Genomic DNA, 17,836 nt, shown 5'->3' with positions numbered 1-17,836 from the left:
ATGAATTAATTAATTTTATCAAGTTTGTGAATATTTGAAATAATAATCGATTCATCATAAATTTCAGATCGACATGATAGCTGATCCGGATTGAGTGTAAATTGGATTAATGATCAGCTAAATTTCTATTAAACTTGTGAACTATCAAATTAAATAAAAAAATGAAAGAACATTAAAACTTCATGAACCGGACTTCTAAATATCACTACAAGAGAACTGAGTATTGATATCACAAAAAGATAGTGTTTTGGTAAGATATGCTATCTTTAACTAAACCACTAAAAATATATAGCGTTTATCAAAATGAAATGCTATGGTTGCATACACGGGTGTTTTTTCGTTTTCGCGTCTGTGTTTAGATATCATTAACATTAGAAATGCTATGGTATGGTGTCTCGGGATTCCATTATATTTTGTCCCCGCTTTTGAAGAAAACCTAAAAATAACAAAGGGGGAAAATCAAAGGTCATCTTTTTCTCTTTTGAGCTCAATACAATTCTCACGAAGTCTTTGAATCCTTTTGAGCTCAAAATCCTAATTACCCACTTGAAACCTTAGTTTCTATCTCGAATCACTTTCCTTTATCAGCCAAAAACCTTAATTCGTGTTGAATCTCAATTCCGCAGTTGAATCGTCGCTCACTCTCATCACTTTAATAGTTGCAGAGGTATGTAAACTTAAGTCGATTTCCATTTGAATATGTGTTTTTGAGCCAATGTTTCTATCAATTTGCAATCGATTTCCTTTTGAATCTATGTTAGCCACTGTTTCAAATTTGCAATCGAGTTAGAAGTTTGTTTTTTGGGTTGAAACTGTCGATGCTTCCAATTTTTTTGCAAAGAGCTTTGGGTTTGCAGTCAACAAAGGAAAACACAAATTTATTCGGTGAGTCATTCACTAATTTCTTCTCCTACTCTATGTGTTGAATGGTATAGTGTTTTGAGTGTCCGTTTTTACATTATGTCTCTCACTGATCTACTTGCATATTCTTACTTTATATGTATATATACTTGGTCGTGGAGATTTGGTGTTGTATAAACATGGACAAGTCTTGGGTCTAGCATCCAAGGTATGGATTTGTTTGTTATCTTCATTGGTTTGATAATTACATTTTTTTTATAAATTATTAGACTGAAAGATATTACATCACGGGGCTAGTATAGAGTATCAGAGAGGGGTATCTAATTTTGTTAAAGCATCGTCAGTGAGATTGGGTAATCCTACTGAGATGTTATGTCCGTGCATTGATTGCCACAATGTATGCCTCGAAGAAGTAGAGGGATGGGTAGAGGTGTGACTGCGACAAAGTTAGCTTTCATGCAGTGTAGAGATGAACATGTGCAGAAGCTTGAAGCTAAAAAGGCAGAATTGATCAACAAGATTGAGGATCTACAAATTCAAGTTCGTGGCTTAACTAATGGGAAGCAGAATGAAGATGTTCCTTCTCCCAAGCAAGTAGAGCAAGCAAACTAGTTTGTAAGTGCTAGATTGGTGTTCAGTGGATGATGTTGTAGTAGGGGAAGGATAAATCTTCATTGTTAACAGAAGATAAATCTTCTCTATCGTTTCTTTCATGCTTGATTTGAAGCAAACAATCAGAAGGAGCGACCCAAAAGAGATAGAATCGATTAACTTTATTTTCGAACCGTTTTTGTCTTATTTGTTCACGGTTAGAACAGGAACGACCCGAATTGTTAGAGAACCCAAAACCGTTTTGTTGATGATTTACTAAAGGTACAAATTTCGGTCTTCCCCGACTCTTACTCTCTATTTTTGGGATTACATACTATACGCAATAAATTTACTCTCTAATATATTTACTTTTTGTTTAATTCAGGATTCAAAATATTTACAAATTCCCTTGGCCTCTGAAAGTTGAATATTTCTCGCTAATCTCCCAGAGGTAATTGACATGAATTCCTGATTTTTAGTTCAACTTTATAATCTACTATGCTCTCTCTCGAAACATCCACTAAAACCAAATTCAGTGTTGCTTTACGTTTTGATTCAGAATGGAAGCAAGGAAAGGCATAGTATGTGGACTCCCGGCAAAAGGAATCATACCAAAGATCCATCAACAGCCACCAGAAGAAGCACATGATGATCAAGGAAGTGATGGGGTGGAGCTCACACTAGTAGAATACCAAAGAAATATGGGATACTTCATACGGGTTGAGGAAGACGAAGAAGACATCAAACCTGTTCCGAAGACTTGTCCAAAACCTCATAAACGAAGAAAAAAGGCTTAGACACCAAATAATCTCTGCTGCAATGAAACGACCAAACAATAACAAGGAGACTCCTCAAGAGGCAAGTCGCATCGTCGAAACTAAGAGGCAGAAGCTGAAGGTGTTAGTTCATCTACATATAATTACCAACTTTTTTATATTCCAACTTGTTATCACTACAAGAATATTGGCTTTTCTTAGCATCTGAATAACGCTATCTAACGATAGTATAGCGTTTTTACAAGCACTATTTATGCGCCCTTCATCATAGCTCAGACACTTTAGATAGCGGTTTTTCCCTACGCTATTGTATATAATAGTGCTTATTTGTCTGCATTAAATAGTTTATAATAGCGTGTTTCTTTTGTCATTACTGAACTTTTTAACAACGTTTTCAATTTTTTATTTAAAATATATCTGTAGCATTTATAAAAATGTAATTATCTGAACGTGTTATATATATTATATATATATATATATATATATATATATATATTTTTTAATTTTATATTTATATTTAATCGATTGCTCATATAAAAATACTTCATTATCACCAAAACATAAACACAAGTTCTACATAACAAACACTAAGATCAGAAATTCAAAGTACTATATCAACCTCAAATGTTTCACTACGTACTCTTGTGTCAGATAAATAAATATAATCTTGTCATTAGGCCAAGCCACTGTGGTTCCTACTGCATCAGCTATGAATTCAACTTCAGAATTTTGTCTCCACACTCGTGCAGTGTTAACCTTGGAAACCTCTACCCAGACCTTGCTAGCAATGGGACCTAAAGGGATGAAATGAACATTTTCTGTTAGATCAGTTGAAGACCCACGACTTCCTCTGTTTATTTTATTATATTTTTGGTGTCTTTTAGTGTGTTTGGCAACTGGTTTGCAATTTCATGAAACTTAATCTTTTTTTAAGTTTGTTTGGCAACAAATAATAGTGCTCCCCTTTTAATAGTATACTAGGTTTGGACCCGCGCTACAGCGCGGGGGAAACAATTACTTATATATAATGTTTAACGGACTTTTTAAAATAATTTGTTTAACTTTTACCAAAAAAAAAAATTTAACGGATTAAATTATATTACATTTTAATTTTATTATAGTGCAGTCGATTACAGTGAATCATATATTTGTATATAAGTTTAAATAAAATAATAAAAGAAAAAGCGAGTAAATAATAATATATTGAGTTTTGATACAATTAAAAAAAAAGGTGAAAATTTAACAGCACGAAAGAATATTTATCGATAAACTGTTCAATTTGACCATTTTTGTAATAGAAGTAGGAATAGACGTAAAAATTACACACTTATAATATATTTTTTGAAGAACCAACCCGTACCAGAATTCATATCGTAATAAACATTATTCATAACTCACTTTACCATTATAATTGTGATTTTAACAAACTACCCGTGGACTATCTAAAATTTACGTAGTTTGATATATAATATTTTATCAATAAAAATCATGTCTCCAAATTTACATCTATGTCTCAAAACAAATATTTTAAATATGCTTATGTAACAATGGTTTTAATATTGGTCATACTTATAATGATTTTAAATCATTGTCCAAAATATTTAACCGAGTGTAATTGAGTATTATATGTTCGTTTTAAAAATTTTAAATTGCAGCATATGCAAAAAAAAAAAAAAAATTTGAAACATTTTTATTATTTAGTATAATATCAGAATTTTTTTAAAAAAGATCAAATAAAAGAAGAAGAATAATAATTGTTTTTAATATATTATATTAAATTAGTTAGATAAATATTAGGAAATCGTAAAATTAGTTATGGAAATAATATAATCCTAAAATTAAATATGGAAAGTATCCGATGTATGTATCCAAACCTATTTTAATATCCAATTTTGAAGTATCCAGTTGTTAAAATCGGGTTAATTTTTTACTCTTGACCCGACCCGCATTCTATTTTGTACTTCTCTTTTACTAATATAGAGATATTTATTTTCTTTTTATTTTCCTAATATATCATTTTTCTTTCTCCTAAACATATGATTATTTATTATATTAGTTTTATTAAATATAAATTATTATTTTTGAAATATCATAAAATATATAATTCAAATTAAATATTGAATTATATATTTTATGATATTTCAAAAATAATAATTTATATTTAATAAAACTACTATAATAAATAATCATATGTTTAAAATAAAGAGAAATTCCCTAATCTAGCATCATTTAAGTTCTTCTTACACTTATACCACACACTCCATAATTTGACACAAATACCATTAGTTTTAAAGTAAAAAGACTAAAAACACCCTTCTTTATATCCCACAAAACTCAAACATTTTGCCTTTGTGTCACACCATCGGCGACGAGATCGCTGTTGAACGCCGGTGAGTTTCCTATTAGTGTCCGCCGGCAAGTTTGTGTTTCACGATCTTCTTCAGGCTTCCATCGTCGCTGTAAGGTTCCTCTGTTCGTCGTTGTCTTCACTAGTTTTGTAATATTAAGCTTCGATTAGGTGGTGTCATCAATTCAGCTTCGATTCTCGATTTGATTAGGTGTTGCTTTGGATTTGATTATGTGTTGTTCTAGATTCGATTAGGTGCTGAATCGTGTAATTAGTGTGTTTATCTGCTGATTTAGGTGTTTATTTGAAGAATCTTTTGTTTGGATTTGAGCTTCGATTCGTTTATGTGACCACGAAGTTAGGTAATTTGATTCCAAGTAAGCAAGTTAGGTGATTAGTTTGTAGAGATTGTTTTTGCTTTTGGATTTGATTAGGTTGGATTTGGGAATCGATTAGATGGTTTTCAAGATTTGAATCAATCGTTGTTTGTGTTTGTGGATTTCAGAACTAATTGATCAAGCTGGATTTTGTGAAACCTAGGTGGTGCTTTTGGTCAAACTCGTGGATATGTTAAAATTGTATTCAGTTTGTGGTGAGTGGCAAAAAAGGTGAATGGGGGATGGCATTTTGTTTTGGATTCGCAAAAGGGAGGTTCCCTTAGTGAAGTCGATGAGAATGTGACGTTTAAAACTTTGGCTGAGATGGTAATAGAAGATTTCGGACTAGATTGCGTGATGACAGAGCTAAAACTTAGCTATACACTCTCTCCAAGTTTGAAAATGAAAAATCCTCCACCTTTGTATTTGCGAAATGATCGTCAAGTTCAAACTTTTATCAGGAAGGTTTAAGAAGACTTTGAATTTAACCGTTTGTGTGTTACGGTAAGTAAATTCTATCAATCTTTCTTAAATGCAAAGTAAAATCACCATTTGTACATATGTGTCTTCCTTGACTTTCTTTTATGTTTGTAGGTGTGTCAGCCTATTGAGAATGTTGAGAGCAACATTCAGAATATTTTTTCAGAGAGCAACCAATGTAAAGACAGTTTGCTACTTTCGAAAGGTGTTGCATCTTCTTCCTCCGGTTTTTCACAAATAAAGGTAGGTTATCTCTTAGTCAAAAATTCATGAGCTTCATTAGTGTTTAAAGTGTTTTATTCTAGGATATAGTTCGTTTTTGTATGTCTTAGAATGAATTAAATAAGACGGAATTTGTATGTTTTAGGTAGTATCATGTTAGTTAGGAAGTCATTCCCAGTTTTATTTATGGAGAATAATATGTGTTTCTATCAAATATCATTCTCGCAATCTTGCTATTCCCAATTTTGTTCAAGAGTAACCTATGCTTGCTAATATAGGTTACTAATTTTGTTTACAATGTAGAACCAAAACAGTTTCACGACAACATTCTTAGAACTTTAAATGTTTGCCAATATGTGCTTATTTTGTAGGCTAATCAGAAATCTAGTGATACTGGTATTTCAAAGGTTCAATGTCGAATCATATGTGTCTTCCTTGACTTTCTTTTATGTTTGTAGGTGTGTCAGCCTATTGAGAATGTTGAAAGCAACATTCAGAATAATTATTCAGAGACCAACCAATGTAAAGACAGTTTGCTACTTTTGAAAGGTGTTGCATCTTCTTCCTCCGGTTTTTCACAACTAAAGGTAGGTTATCTCTTAGTCAAAACATGATTCTTGAGCTTCATTACTGTTTAAAGTGTTTTATTCTAGGATATAGTTCGTTTTTGTATGTCTTAGAATGAATTAAATAAGACGGAATTTGTATGTTTTAGGTAGTATCATGTTAGTTAGGAAGTCATTCCCAGTTTTATTTATGGAGAATGATATGTGTTTCTATCAAATACTGGTCTGTATTTGTTGCTTTTTTTTTTTTGTCTTGTTGGTCTGCTTGCTAGTATAGGTTACTGATTTTGTTTACAATGTAGAACCAAAACAGTTTCACGGCAACATTCTTAGAACTTTAAATGTTTGCCAATATGTGCTTATTTTGTAGGCTAATCAGAAGTCTAGTGATACTGGCATCTCAACTTCAGTATTACGAAGTGATACTTTGTCAACTGCTGAACAAAGATTTCCTGATTGTATTCCAATAGGCTATACTCATCACACTCAAGTGACTGATCATATATTTGTGGGAAAGCATTTCGTTAACAAAGAGGCTTTAGTGATGAGGATGAGAAAGTGGGCGATTGAGTGGAATTTTGAATATAGGACATTATGGTCAGATAGAACTAGATTGATTTTGGGGTGTTTAGATGTCACTTGCAGTTGGAGACTTCGTGCAGCGAAGCTGAAATCCTCTGATTTTTTTTGTGGTAAAGCACTATATTCATGAGCATAACTGTGATACAACATGTAGGCATGCAAATCACCGTCAAACTACTGCAAATTTGTTGGGTTCTTTCCTTTGCAGTCACTATGGTGAGAAGAAGGCTGGACTGAAGCCAAAACAGATTTTAGAAAGGGTTAGAATGTCATACAGTGTTCACATAAACTACAAAAAGGCTTGGAGAGTAAAAGAGGCAGCTGAACTTTTGGTTAGAGGTACTCCTGAAGATAGTTATCACAACATTGGAAAGTGGTTGTTTATGACCAAGGAAAAAAACCCCGGATCAGTTTTGTATCTTGGCGTTGATCCTTTGAGTAATAAATTCAGGTACGTGTTTGTAGCGTATGGCCAGTCACTCAGAGGTTTTGCTTTGATGCGTAGAGTGATTGCTGTTGATGGCACCTTCCTGAAGGCAAAATTCAAGGGAACTTTGCTTGTAGCTACAGCTCAAGATGGGGATTGTCATCTATATCCGTTAGCTTTTGCTATTGTCGATTCTGAAAATGACAAATCTTGGAGTTGGTTTTTCAGGTGTCTTCAAACTATTATTCATGATTCAGCTGATTTCGTGTTTGTCTCTGATCGCGCTCCATCAATTGCGAATGCACTTTTAGAATTATATCCGGCTGCTCACCACGGTATATGTAGATTTCATCTTGGAAACAACATCAAAGTGAAGTTTAGAGGACAATCCTATCTGCCACTTGTTGAATCTACAGCCAATGCGTATACCTAGGTAGAATTTGCTAAACATTTCAAAGACATACAAGTTGCTAATCCGCATTTGGCTAAATATTTGGAAGAAGCAGATTTCACAAAATGGGCTCGATCTTATGCTCCTTCAAATCGCTACAATATAATGACTACTAACATTGCTGAATCTTTCAATTCGTTGTTGAGTGAACCACGGGAGCTGCCAGTTCTTTCGCTTCTAGAGACTATAAGGTTAACGCTGACTGAATGGTTTCTCCAGAGACGTGCACTTGCTGCTAAGCACAATAAGAGAGTCACTCCTAAAGTAGTGCAGACGTTGGTTTCTAGGTTCTCACCTGCGATGAAGCTTGACGTTTTCCAAGTGGATGTAGACGAATTTGAAGTTAAAGATAATGTGAACAAGTTTATAGTTGACTTAAGGAAACGACAGTGTAGTTGTTGTGTCTTTGACATTGACAAAATACCGTGCATCCATGCGATTGCTGCAGCAAAGCGGTCTGGTCAGGATGAGAATGAGTTTGTTGATGATAGTCATTTGAATGATACTTGGTTCAAAGCTTATTCCGAGAGCGTACACCCAAATGGAGATGTAAATGATTAGACTTTTCCTGAACTGATTACCAACTTATTATGTGCACCTCCAGGGAGTAAGCCTTGTAGTGGTAGACCGCCAAAAAAACGAATTCGTTCTAAGGGAGAGTATGGCGTTCCGGGCTCAAAATCACAAAGTCACAAATGCAGTAGATGTGGACAAGGAGGACACAACAAAAGCACATGCAGGAATGCAATCTGATTATTTTTGGTAAGGTACTGTGTATACTTTCATTTCTCTTTAAAGCTTCATGTTCTAGTAATCTTATCATAGTGTAGAAGATTGATGTGTTTTTGTTGTTTTTTCAGATTTTTGTGGCTGAAACAACAAGAAGATTGTGTATCTCCCTTTTTTATGTTTTTAGCCTCAGTTTTATACTCAAGAAGTTGTCATTTCGATTAGGATTTCATTGTTTTCATTGATTCTGACCTTTTATGAAGGCAATCCTAAATGAACTAAGATTCTTCCTAAATAAATTTAATATGTCCTGAAATTATAATTTTTTAGTTTTTACATCCTCTTTTGATTTTTTTTTTGTTGGGTTGCTTCAATGTTCTTTCAAATTTAATTCACTTATGACAGGTATTGATTTCAAACTAAGACCACATAGTTAGTTTAATTGTTGTACCTAACATGAATGATAAACTTGGCTTAATGGTTACGCACCGTTACACGATGTGTAGCGGGTCTGGGTTCGAATATTTGCATCCGCCAAAAGTGATAAAAATTATTTTTCCGGTGAAGAGGTTAATATGTTTGTATATATATATATATATATATTTTTGTACTATAAAAATGAATGAGACGCTTGGCTAATTGGTTACAGACTCTGTCATAAGGAGTTGGGGGTAGGGTGTTCAAATCCTTATGTTGTCTATTTTTACATTATTTTTTAACTTTTAATCAAGGGCTACCTAAATGAATACAAATCTTCCTAAACATCATTGATTTTAAATTTTAGTCTTCCTAAAACATCATTTTTTGTTTTAAAACATCATTGTATTCTTTCTAAAACATCAAAATCCTTCCTAAACTTCATTATATTCTTCCTAAATATATTAAAACTTTATTGAATTCCTTCTCTTCAATCAATTTTTCATAAAATTTTATTCTTAGTTGATTCAACCTTCCTAAAGTTCATTACATTTCTCCTAAATAAATTTAAACCTTCCTAAATTCTAATTACACTTGTAAATTATGATTACACTTGTACATAAAAACCTTCTTACATTCCTAAAACCTTGTTATCATTTCATAAATGATTTATTATTTAAAATTTCAATTTTGAATCCCATATCTTCAGTGAATCCTAACCAATCATCATGATTAAAAATTTCCTAAATTTCATTCATGGTTTCCTAAATGAATTATAAGTCTTCCTGAATAACGTTTTTAGTTTCCTAAATTACTAAATTGTGTATATATTACATGTATTGTTATGATATAATTGAATGAAGAGATTAGCTCACTGGTATCACACTCTTTGACCATGACTGAGTATATGCGGGTTTGAATCCTCAAAGTAGGGTACTTCTTTAAACATTTTTCTAATTATTTTTGTTCATAAAGACCATTCATCCATTTATCAACAAAAAATACTAAAAACATACGATACTTAACAAACAATTCAGTTATCTTAATGTAAATTGCTATACACATACTAATCTTATACTAAGACCAAATATTCATTCCCTAAACATATCAACATCCTTCACAATAATCTCCTTGTAGATATCATATGCAATCCTGGCTCTTGTATCTTCACTAAACGCTTCGTCAAGCTTGTTCATCATGTCTTCAACTCCTATTGCATGACATTCGATCATCTTCAATAAGAATATGGCACAGTTGCCATCATGTTTGATGCGACAAGTAAATCTTTTCGGGGTTGAGACTTTAAAAGAGCTGAGATTAACAGGCTTTGGCCCTTTGCCCCAAGCTAACAAATACGGAATCATTTCTGCAAACAAAACAGCAACATTCATTGATTAGCACAAACACATCAAACTCAGACATCATAGATCAAACGAGATCAAACTAGTCATTTAACAAGACCAAACAAGACCTAACTCTAACATCACAGATCAAACGAGATCAAACTAGTCATTTAACAAGACCAAACAAGGCCTAACTCTAACATCACAAATCAAACAAGAATAAACTAGTCATTTCACTAGATCACAGATCAAACTCTTACATGACAGATCAAACTCTAGCATCACAGATCAAACTATAACATCACAGATCAAACTCTAGTCTAGAACTTTCATACCTGCATATGGGAAGACGTGGCTCTTAATCATATCAGCTTTGTAATTGTCGCTTCTACAATCAAACACCGTTATTTTCCTTTCACTGAAGCTCACTTTGATGCCAATATGCTGGTTGATTTCTTTGCAATATGCAATCCCATATGCATTATCCACTTCATGCCATGCCGCCTGTAGGCTGGAAATCGAAGGCGATTTTCCGTTGATGGTATCCAACAGTCTCTTTGGGAATTTATAATGTGTCTTCAGGTTGTCCTTCTTGAAACTATGATAGCACTCTATCAAGACTCTAAGGAAACCAGTGTTGACAAAGATAGACTTCGGCAGCCTCTTGTTGTGGAAGTACACCGGGTCTCGCTCCCTTTTGAACCAAATTGTCAACATTGCTGCGTCAATATGCTGCATTTGTCAAATCCAAACCATATTAGTCAGTATATAGTACATGATAATCGTTATACACTTCTTTGAATAGATATGGTACTTCGTTATACTAATTAAAGAGACTATTGCAGTTCAAATCAAATACGTTTACATGAAAACAATCAAAACAAATTCATACTGTTATCCGGACAAAGCAAACATAGAATGCTATTCATTATCTAGTTATGTCAGGATGCTATTTATTGTAACTCATATTAGCAAATACAGTTTCAAGAAAGTTCTTAGTAGACATAAGCAAAAGTATCTTAACAGATACATAATTTGAGCAAAAGAATCTTAACAGATACAAAATTTGACTAAACTCAGGCTGCTATTCACAAAAACTCTAGCATTTTCATTACTTATCAATTCAAACTCTAGCATTGTCTATAACAAATCAAACTTTAGTATTCTCAGGCACCAAAACTCTAGAATTCTTACTACTTATCAATTCAAACTCTAGCATTGTCTATAATTAGCACGAGTCAAACTATAGAAACTGATTAATCAAACTATAATTAGCACGAGTCAAACTAGCACTAATCAATCAAACTGATCATATATTTGTTCTAATCGGTTATACTCATCACAACGCTTAACATACCGTTTCTTGAAGATGCGCCTCTGGTTTTTCCACAATGCTTAACCAATGTGGCGTTAGTGGTTCTCTGTCAGTGATCTTCCTGAATTGATCAAAGCAAATACAATGCTTAATCAACTGAATTTTCATTTGAACTAGTTAATGATTAGCAAACATGTAATAAGTGATTATACTAACCCGGTTTGTATGTTTGCATTCCTCCAAATAGTCATTTCTTCGTCGTTTTTTAATGTTGGAGAAAGAAAGGGGTTCATACTCGGATTTAGTGTTGTTGTTGCTGGATTACGTGTTGCTCTGTATGGCGATATTATCGGCATTGATGGTGTTGTTAGTCGCTGGCTCCGCCTTATAATCATCTTCTCTACATCTACTTTGTGTTTCTTTTTCAACTTGTTGTCCTTGCGTTTCTGAACCCATTTCCTCTTTTTCTCCTGAAAACATTATGTTGAAACCATTATGTATTATGGATCACAATCAAAATATACCTTACAATCAAAAGATTACAATCAAAAAGAATCTCTAAGTTTCATAAATATACCTCAGCTGAACTGAAACAACCAAGATCAAAAGATGGTTCTAAAGAACCATCTTCTTCATTTTGATTGCCTTCTTGTTCTTCTTCACCATCTTTATCAGCTGGATCCATATTCTTAGTAAGCTCGTCTGTCTCCTCAACAATTTGGGTTATTACCTACATTTCATCCAAACTTTTTAGTATAAAATCATACTCAAAACAAACTTAAACTCAAAAACTCTAGTATTCTCATTACTTATCAAATCAAACTCTTGCATTGTCATATCTTACACAGAGAAACAACTTCCTAAAGACTGGCCACGACTCTAATTTAAACACAAATCATGAAGAGCATCCTAAACATTCTTGAAGGAAAAATACAAGTGAAAAGCTTACCTCATCAACTTGATCCATCTTCTGAGTAATCTCCACTGTCTCCTCAACAATGCGGGTTATTACCTACATTTTATACAAACTTTTTAGTATAAAATCATTAATAGGATGCTAAACATTCCTGAAAATTTTTTTAAAATACAGCAATGCTTACCTCATCAACTTGATCCATCTTTTGAGTGATCTCCTCTGTTTTCTCATTTGCTTCATCTGTATTCATCTTCAAAATATTGCACATATTATTTTATAAGTCGTGAATGTACATATGTTTAAATCTTCTGAAATGTTTAAGAAGAGCATCTTTTATCTACCTCATTTGATTGATCCAGCTTCTCTGTTATCACCTCTGTTTTTGTTTGAGTATTTGCTTCAGTTGGAGTATAGAACTGTAGATCAAATGTGAATTTACTTTATCATTCAAATCAAATCTCAGCAGTTATGATTTTAAGAAACCTTTATGAAATTTAGATCAAACCTCGGCAGTTGAATTTTCAGGTTGTGTTTCCTCATTAGGATTCTTATTTGCTGGAGTAGGAGGTTTAGATGTTGAGTCTTGATGTGGAATCTGCGTGAATGTCAAAACAAAACTATTATGAACAACAATACAAAACACAAGTATACTCATTATGAACAACAAGACAATACATAATTCACCTTCTCTTTGTTGTAAAACCTTATGTTTTTTTTTATCAAATATATGCTCCTTCTCTGAGTCATACATATACACTTGTACAGATTCTTGAAAGATTGTCCTCACAATCCCCTTTCTCCACTTCTTCTCGTACATAACTTCAACTTCTTCCAGAAGTTGAACTGTTTGTGACAACGACTGTGTTGGAGATGGGAAGCAATAGCTATCTTCTGGATCAAACTGTTAACACAATCAAAGCAATAATTGTCTTCTGCATCAGTCTGATAACAATACTCATGATTATTTGTATGTTAGATGAGAATGTTTTTACCTCTTGATTTTCATTCTGGTTGTTGCTTTGATCCTCATCTTCATTTTGTGTGTTGCCTTCCCCAGTATCATTCTCTGTTCTCTTCTCTTGAACATTCTCTGTGTCACACTGCAATTACAAGTTTCATGAATGTTTAGTACAAGATTAAGAACAGTTTCACTAGCAAATATAGTAAATATTACTAAGGATCAGTTGTCTTCACCTGCTTATCATTCTCTGTCATCAACGGACTTGTTGCAGGCATGGGATCATACTCATTCTCTGTCTCATACTGCTTATTATTCTCTGTGTCACACTGCAATTACAATTTTCATGAATGTTTAGTACTAAATTAAAAACGGTTTCACTGGTAAATAAAGTAAAAACAATTATGAATAAATTGGTTTCACCTGATTATCATTCTCTGTCATTACTGGATATGTTACATGCATGGGGTCATACTCATCATGAGTAGTGTTATCTGGAGGGATCTTTGGCGTTCATGCTACAACACCAAATGAACATCTGTTAATAATCTCATCTAATAAAGTTTTTGTAATGTTGAATTAGATTTCGATTTTTTAACCTGATCATATGTATTTGCGGCCTTGGGAATGTTTAGATGTTCCTCTATCTTTGATAAGCGAGTGTTTGTTGTTCTGAATCCCTCTTGCACAATCTTGTATAAGTTGTCTAACTTATCCATGATTGACTCACCAGATGAAGACGGTTTTAGGGTCTCTTTGTTTCGTAACTGATACGACATGATGGCTATTTCTTCCATCACTGCACCAACATCCAAGCAGCCTTTAGTGCAGTCGTCAACTGTCAGCTTGTAGCCCTTGTTAATAACTTCCATTAAAAATCTCAAGTCTTGATCGCTAGTGTCCTCTAAAGCTACATAATCTTCTTCATCACCAGGTATTGAAGGTAATATGCTAATAAAATTGAAATCTATGTTAGTAACAATTCTCAAATATCTACACATTGAAATTTATGAAGGAAGGCTTAGATATTAACTTACATGTTTCAATGCTTCAATGTTCTCCACTTGAGCAATTGATGGACTGGCAGTGCTTGTGTATTTCTCACACAAAAACGCTTGTGGACTCTCTATGAAACCGAGTGTGCTGAATGAAGATTGTAGCAGAGGCACTGATTCTAGAATCCAAAGATGCAATGCTAGAGGATAACCATGGAGATCGTATTTATTCTTTAATAGATTGGATGGCACATTCTTCTTGATTGAAGAAAGCAACAATTTGTATGCATCTCTCCCCCAAGGATGATTCATTATGACTTCTATGTCTTGAGCTTTCTTGAGCTTCTTGGCAGGGAACTTGTTTCCTTTGTATCGCTGGAAGAATATGCCTTCTATAAGAATCAGCATAGCAAGACAAAATCTTTCATCCAAGTCCTCTCGATTAGTTTTTCTCATAATCTCGACCACGTCTTCACACGTGTGTGCCTGGTTTGTGGAAGCCCAATCAAAAGTCTTCTTCTCTGCATCTTCATTCTGCTCCCATTCTGAGCATTTCAAGCCTATGACCATATGAAATTCTCTAATAGAGAATCTCATTGGCTGCCCCCCAAAGTGTACCCATATTTCATTAGTCTTTGAAACTTTCAAACTTCTGCTCAGGAAATAGTGCACCATCTTTCCCGACATTATTAACCCTCTTCCAATTATCTTCAAGACTGGTCCCAAGAATGTGCTTTTGATCCTTTGAAACTCTTGGCGTGATAATATGCTCTTCACTTCTTTAACCAATTCATAGCTTGGGAATTGGTTGATCTTGACATCTGACCTCGGCTCATCTCCTATTTTGAAGCAAAGCTCAGGGAGCTTGATGTCTGTAGGGAAAGAATCTCCCATGTCCTGCAACAAAAAAGACAGATATGTTCTTTAGGAAAGTCATCATAAAGTATAGAAGACCTTACAGATTGGCCTAGGAAAATTTTAATTAAAGAGACTATTGCAGTTCAAATCAAACACATTTACATGAAAACACTCAAAACAAATTCATACTATTATTCACAAAACAAACTGTAACATCACAGATCAAACAATCACAAATTTATGTAAGTATGAGCTGTCAATTCTCAGTCTAAACTAGCACAAAGCAAACTCTAGCATTGTCTATAACAAATCAAACTTTAGTATTCTCAGGCTGCTATTCACCAAAATTCTAGCATTCTCATTACTTATCAATTCAAACACTAGCATTGTCTATCACAAATCAAACTCTAGCATTCTCATTATTTTACTGCACAAAATGTACATGAAAACGACCATAAATTATAGCATCAAAGCTAAACTGAAATTGTCACAAAACCATACTCAAAACGAACTCAAACTCAAAAACTCTAGTATTCTCATTACTTATCAAATCAAACTCTAGCATTGTCATATCTTACACATAGAAACAACTTCGTAAAGACTGGCCACGACTCTACTTTAAACAATTCAAAGCTATTTGAAACAATTCAAAGATAAATCAACATGACTTGTTTTGATTCTTCACTCATGCTACCATCCATAAAAACGAACAAGCTTTAAAACACAAATCAGTTCACACTCTCATCAAAACTAATCCAATAAATCATTGACACATTCATAGAGACATTCATAGAGACACATTCAAAAATCTATCGGGCTGACATTCTTACAAACAAAACTTTAGCATTTTTACCACAAAACTCTAGCATTTCTACTATGATGCTATTCACAAAAACATAACCATAGCCTTAGATCTATAATGTAACAAACAACATATAGTGAACAAGCACCAAAACTCAGAATAGAGGTTTACCATGTGTTCAGTCAACTTATATCACAAACTCGATCTAACACTAAACTTAATTAGATTTAACACGAATCTATTAAACTTGATTGTATCCAACACTTAAATCAATTGCAAATATACCACAAAACTATTAGCAAAAATCAAACTATAAAAAGAAGACTTAGGAAGAAGAAGATTCAGGAATACGAGGCGAAGTCTCGGCTAGGAAGCGAAGTCTCGGCGAGTAAGCGAATTCTCGGCGAGTAGGTGAATTCTCGGTGAGGCGGTGAAGAAGATTGAATCGTCTGATTCAAGAAGGCTTCGGGCGGTGACGACGGCTTCGGCAACGGCAACGGCGACAACAATGGCGACGGCGCCGACGACGGCGAGGAAGAGGATACGTTCGTCGGCGATCAAGAGGAAGAAGAGTTGATTTTAGGTTTTCAGATTTTTTGTCGATGGGTGATAAAAATCAGAGGGGTAGTTTGGTCAATATTGTTTAATGAAATATGGTATGGTTGGAATTTTTTGGGCCTGATGGTATTTGTGGCCCAAAAACATGAAATCATGGTGTTTTTGAGAATCTCCCTAAAATAAATGAGATGTTTTTATTCCAACAAAAGAAACGAGGTATTAAACGTCCAAATAAAAACTAGATGGCGGTTTTTTCGGCTTTTTGCCCTCCATAAATATAGATAATGTTTTTTTGTTTTTTATTTTATTATATTTTTGCTGTCTTTTAGTGTGTTTGGCAACTGGTTTGCAATTTCATGAAACTTAATATTTTTTAAGTTTGTTTGGCAACAAATAATAGTGCTCCCCTTTTAATCTATTATAACATTTTTGAAGTACAATTTTGTGGCCACCCTTAGTTTTATTTTTTTTTCCATCTAATAACCTTAATATAACGTTAATTAACAAAGCTCATTAAGGTTAATCATGTAATCTAACAAACCGGGTCGGTTTTTGTTTTTAACTTGTAACCCGATTTCATTTGCTGGATAGTTTACTTAATTGAAATCGAAAAATTGAAATGTAAATTTTAAAATTGTCCTACATAAAAGGAAAATTGTTAACATTTATTTATATATGAGAACTTAATGTACGTTTTATAAATAAAGGAAGGTATGAATTTCATATTTGCAAGATCTTCAATCGGATTTCCACAAAACTAAATAACAATTGTATTTTTTAGCCATACATCCAGTTTTTGTAGGATTTTTCTAATTAAGGAAAACAAATATGAAGATTTAATGCTAACATAACACCATTAATAAAAAAAGATGATTACATTTTCGAGTTTTAATCGGACAAATAAAAAAAGTGAATTTCTTCTCATTAAAAAATATTAATATTCCCAATAAATAATTGATTACGATTTTAACTAATTAATCTATACTAATCAACATTTGGTAAGATTTCCCTAGATTACGATTAAAAATATGGCTATCTAATGCTAAATATAAAAAATATTTTGAACTCATATGTATTCAATAATATTGTGATAAATCGGATCGAGAATATATACAAGTTAAAAGACAAATTAAATTTAATGGTATATTTCTTATTTCAATACTAAATTGTTTTCATTTAGTTCATAATTGTTAGATTTTTCAAGAATCTTGCTTACTCACAAGCTTTTATCCGATTCGCTATCAAATCTAATCCTATCATAAATA

The 17,836-nt window shown here is 33.2% G+C and overlaps 1 protein-coding gene and 1 long non-coding RNA gene across 9 annotated transcripts; one reads left to right on the top strand and one right to left on the bottom strand.

Moving 5' to 3' along the window:
- Positions 1 to 322: 322 nt before the first annotated feature.
- Positions 323 to 2,598, top strand: LOC17884267. 6 transcript variants are annotated; one of them, XR_002833343.1, is made up of 5 exons: positions 326 to 465; positions 627 to 667; positions 762 to 1,734; positions 1,838 to 1,903; positions 2,012 to 2,598. It is a non-coding gene; the product is annotated as an uncharacterized LOC17884267 (long non-coding RNA). The 6 variants fall into 6 exon arrangements; XR_002833339.1 differs by having other exon boundaries at positions 627 to 1,734; XR_002833340.1 differs by having other exon boundaries at positions 327 to 667.
- A 7,216-nt stretch (positions 2,599 to 9,814) lies between these two features.
- LOC17882933 lies at positions 9,815 to 16,557 on the bottom strand. Of its 3 annotated transcripts, none has more exons than XM_023781170.1 (15): positions 14,396 to 16,557; positions 13,958 to 14,309; positions 13,782 to 13,876; positions 13,595 to 13,687; positions 13,393 to 13,500; positions 13,085 to 13,301; positions 12,906 to 12,995; positions 12,742 to 12,816; positions 12,585 to 12,650; positions 12,434 to 12,496; positions 12,062 to 12,214; positions 11,701 to 11,954; positions 11,527 to 11,605; positions 10,505 to 10,901; positions 9,815 to 10,192 (listed from the first exon to the last, which is right to left on the bottom strand). In XM_023781170.1, the coding sequence occupies exons 6-15, from the start codon at positions 13,145 to 13,147 to the stop codon at positions 9,918 to 9,920; spliced, it is 1,515 nt and encodes a 504-aa protein (XP_023636938.1). In that variant the 5' UTR covers positions 13,148 to 13,301; positions 13,393 to 13,500; positions 13,595 to 13,687; positions 13,782 to 13,876; positions 13,958 to 14,309; positions 14,396 to 16,557; the 3' UTR covers positions 9,815 to 9,917. The 3 variants fall into 3 exon arrangements, with proteins under 3 accessions (XP_023636938.1, XP_023636937.1, XP_023636939.1); XM_023781169.1 differs by having other exon boundaries at positions 13,393 to 13,490; XM_023781171.1 differs by lacking the exon at positions 12,434 to 12,496 and having other exon boundaries at positions 13,393 to 13,490.
- Between the last annotated feature and the right edge of the window lie 1,279 nt (positions 16,558 to 17,836).

The sequence above is a fragment of the Capsella rubella genome, unplaced genomic scaffold (assembly GCF_000375325.1).
Source record: "Capsella rubella cultivar Monte Gargano unplaced genomic scaffold, Caprub1_0 scaffold_6, whole genome shotgun sequence".
Lineage (NCBI taxonomy): Eukaryota > Viridiplantae > Streptophyta > Magnoliopsida > Brassicales > Brassicaceae > Capsella > Capsella rubella.
The sequence above is the reverse complement of the archived record's forward strand: the minus strand, read 5'-3'. Positions and strand labels throughout refer to the sequence as shown.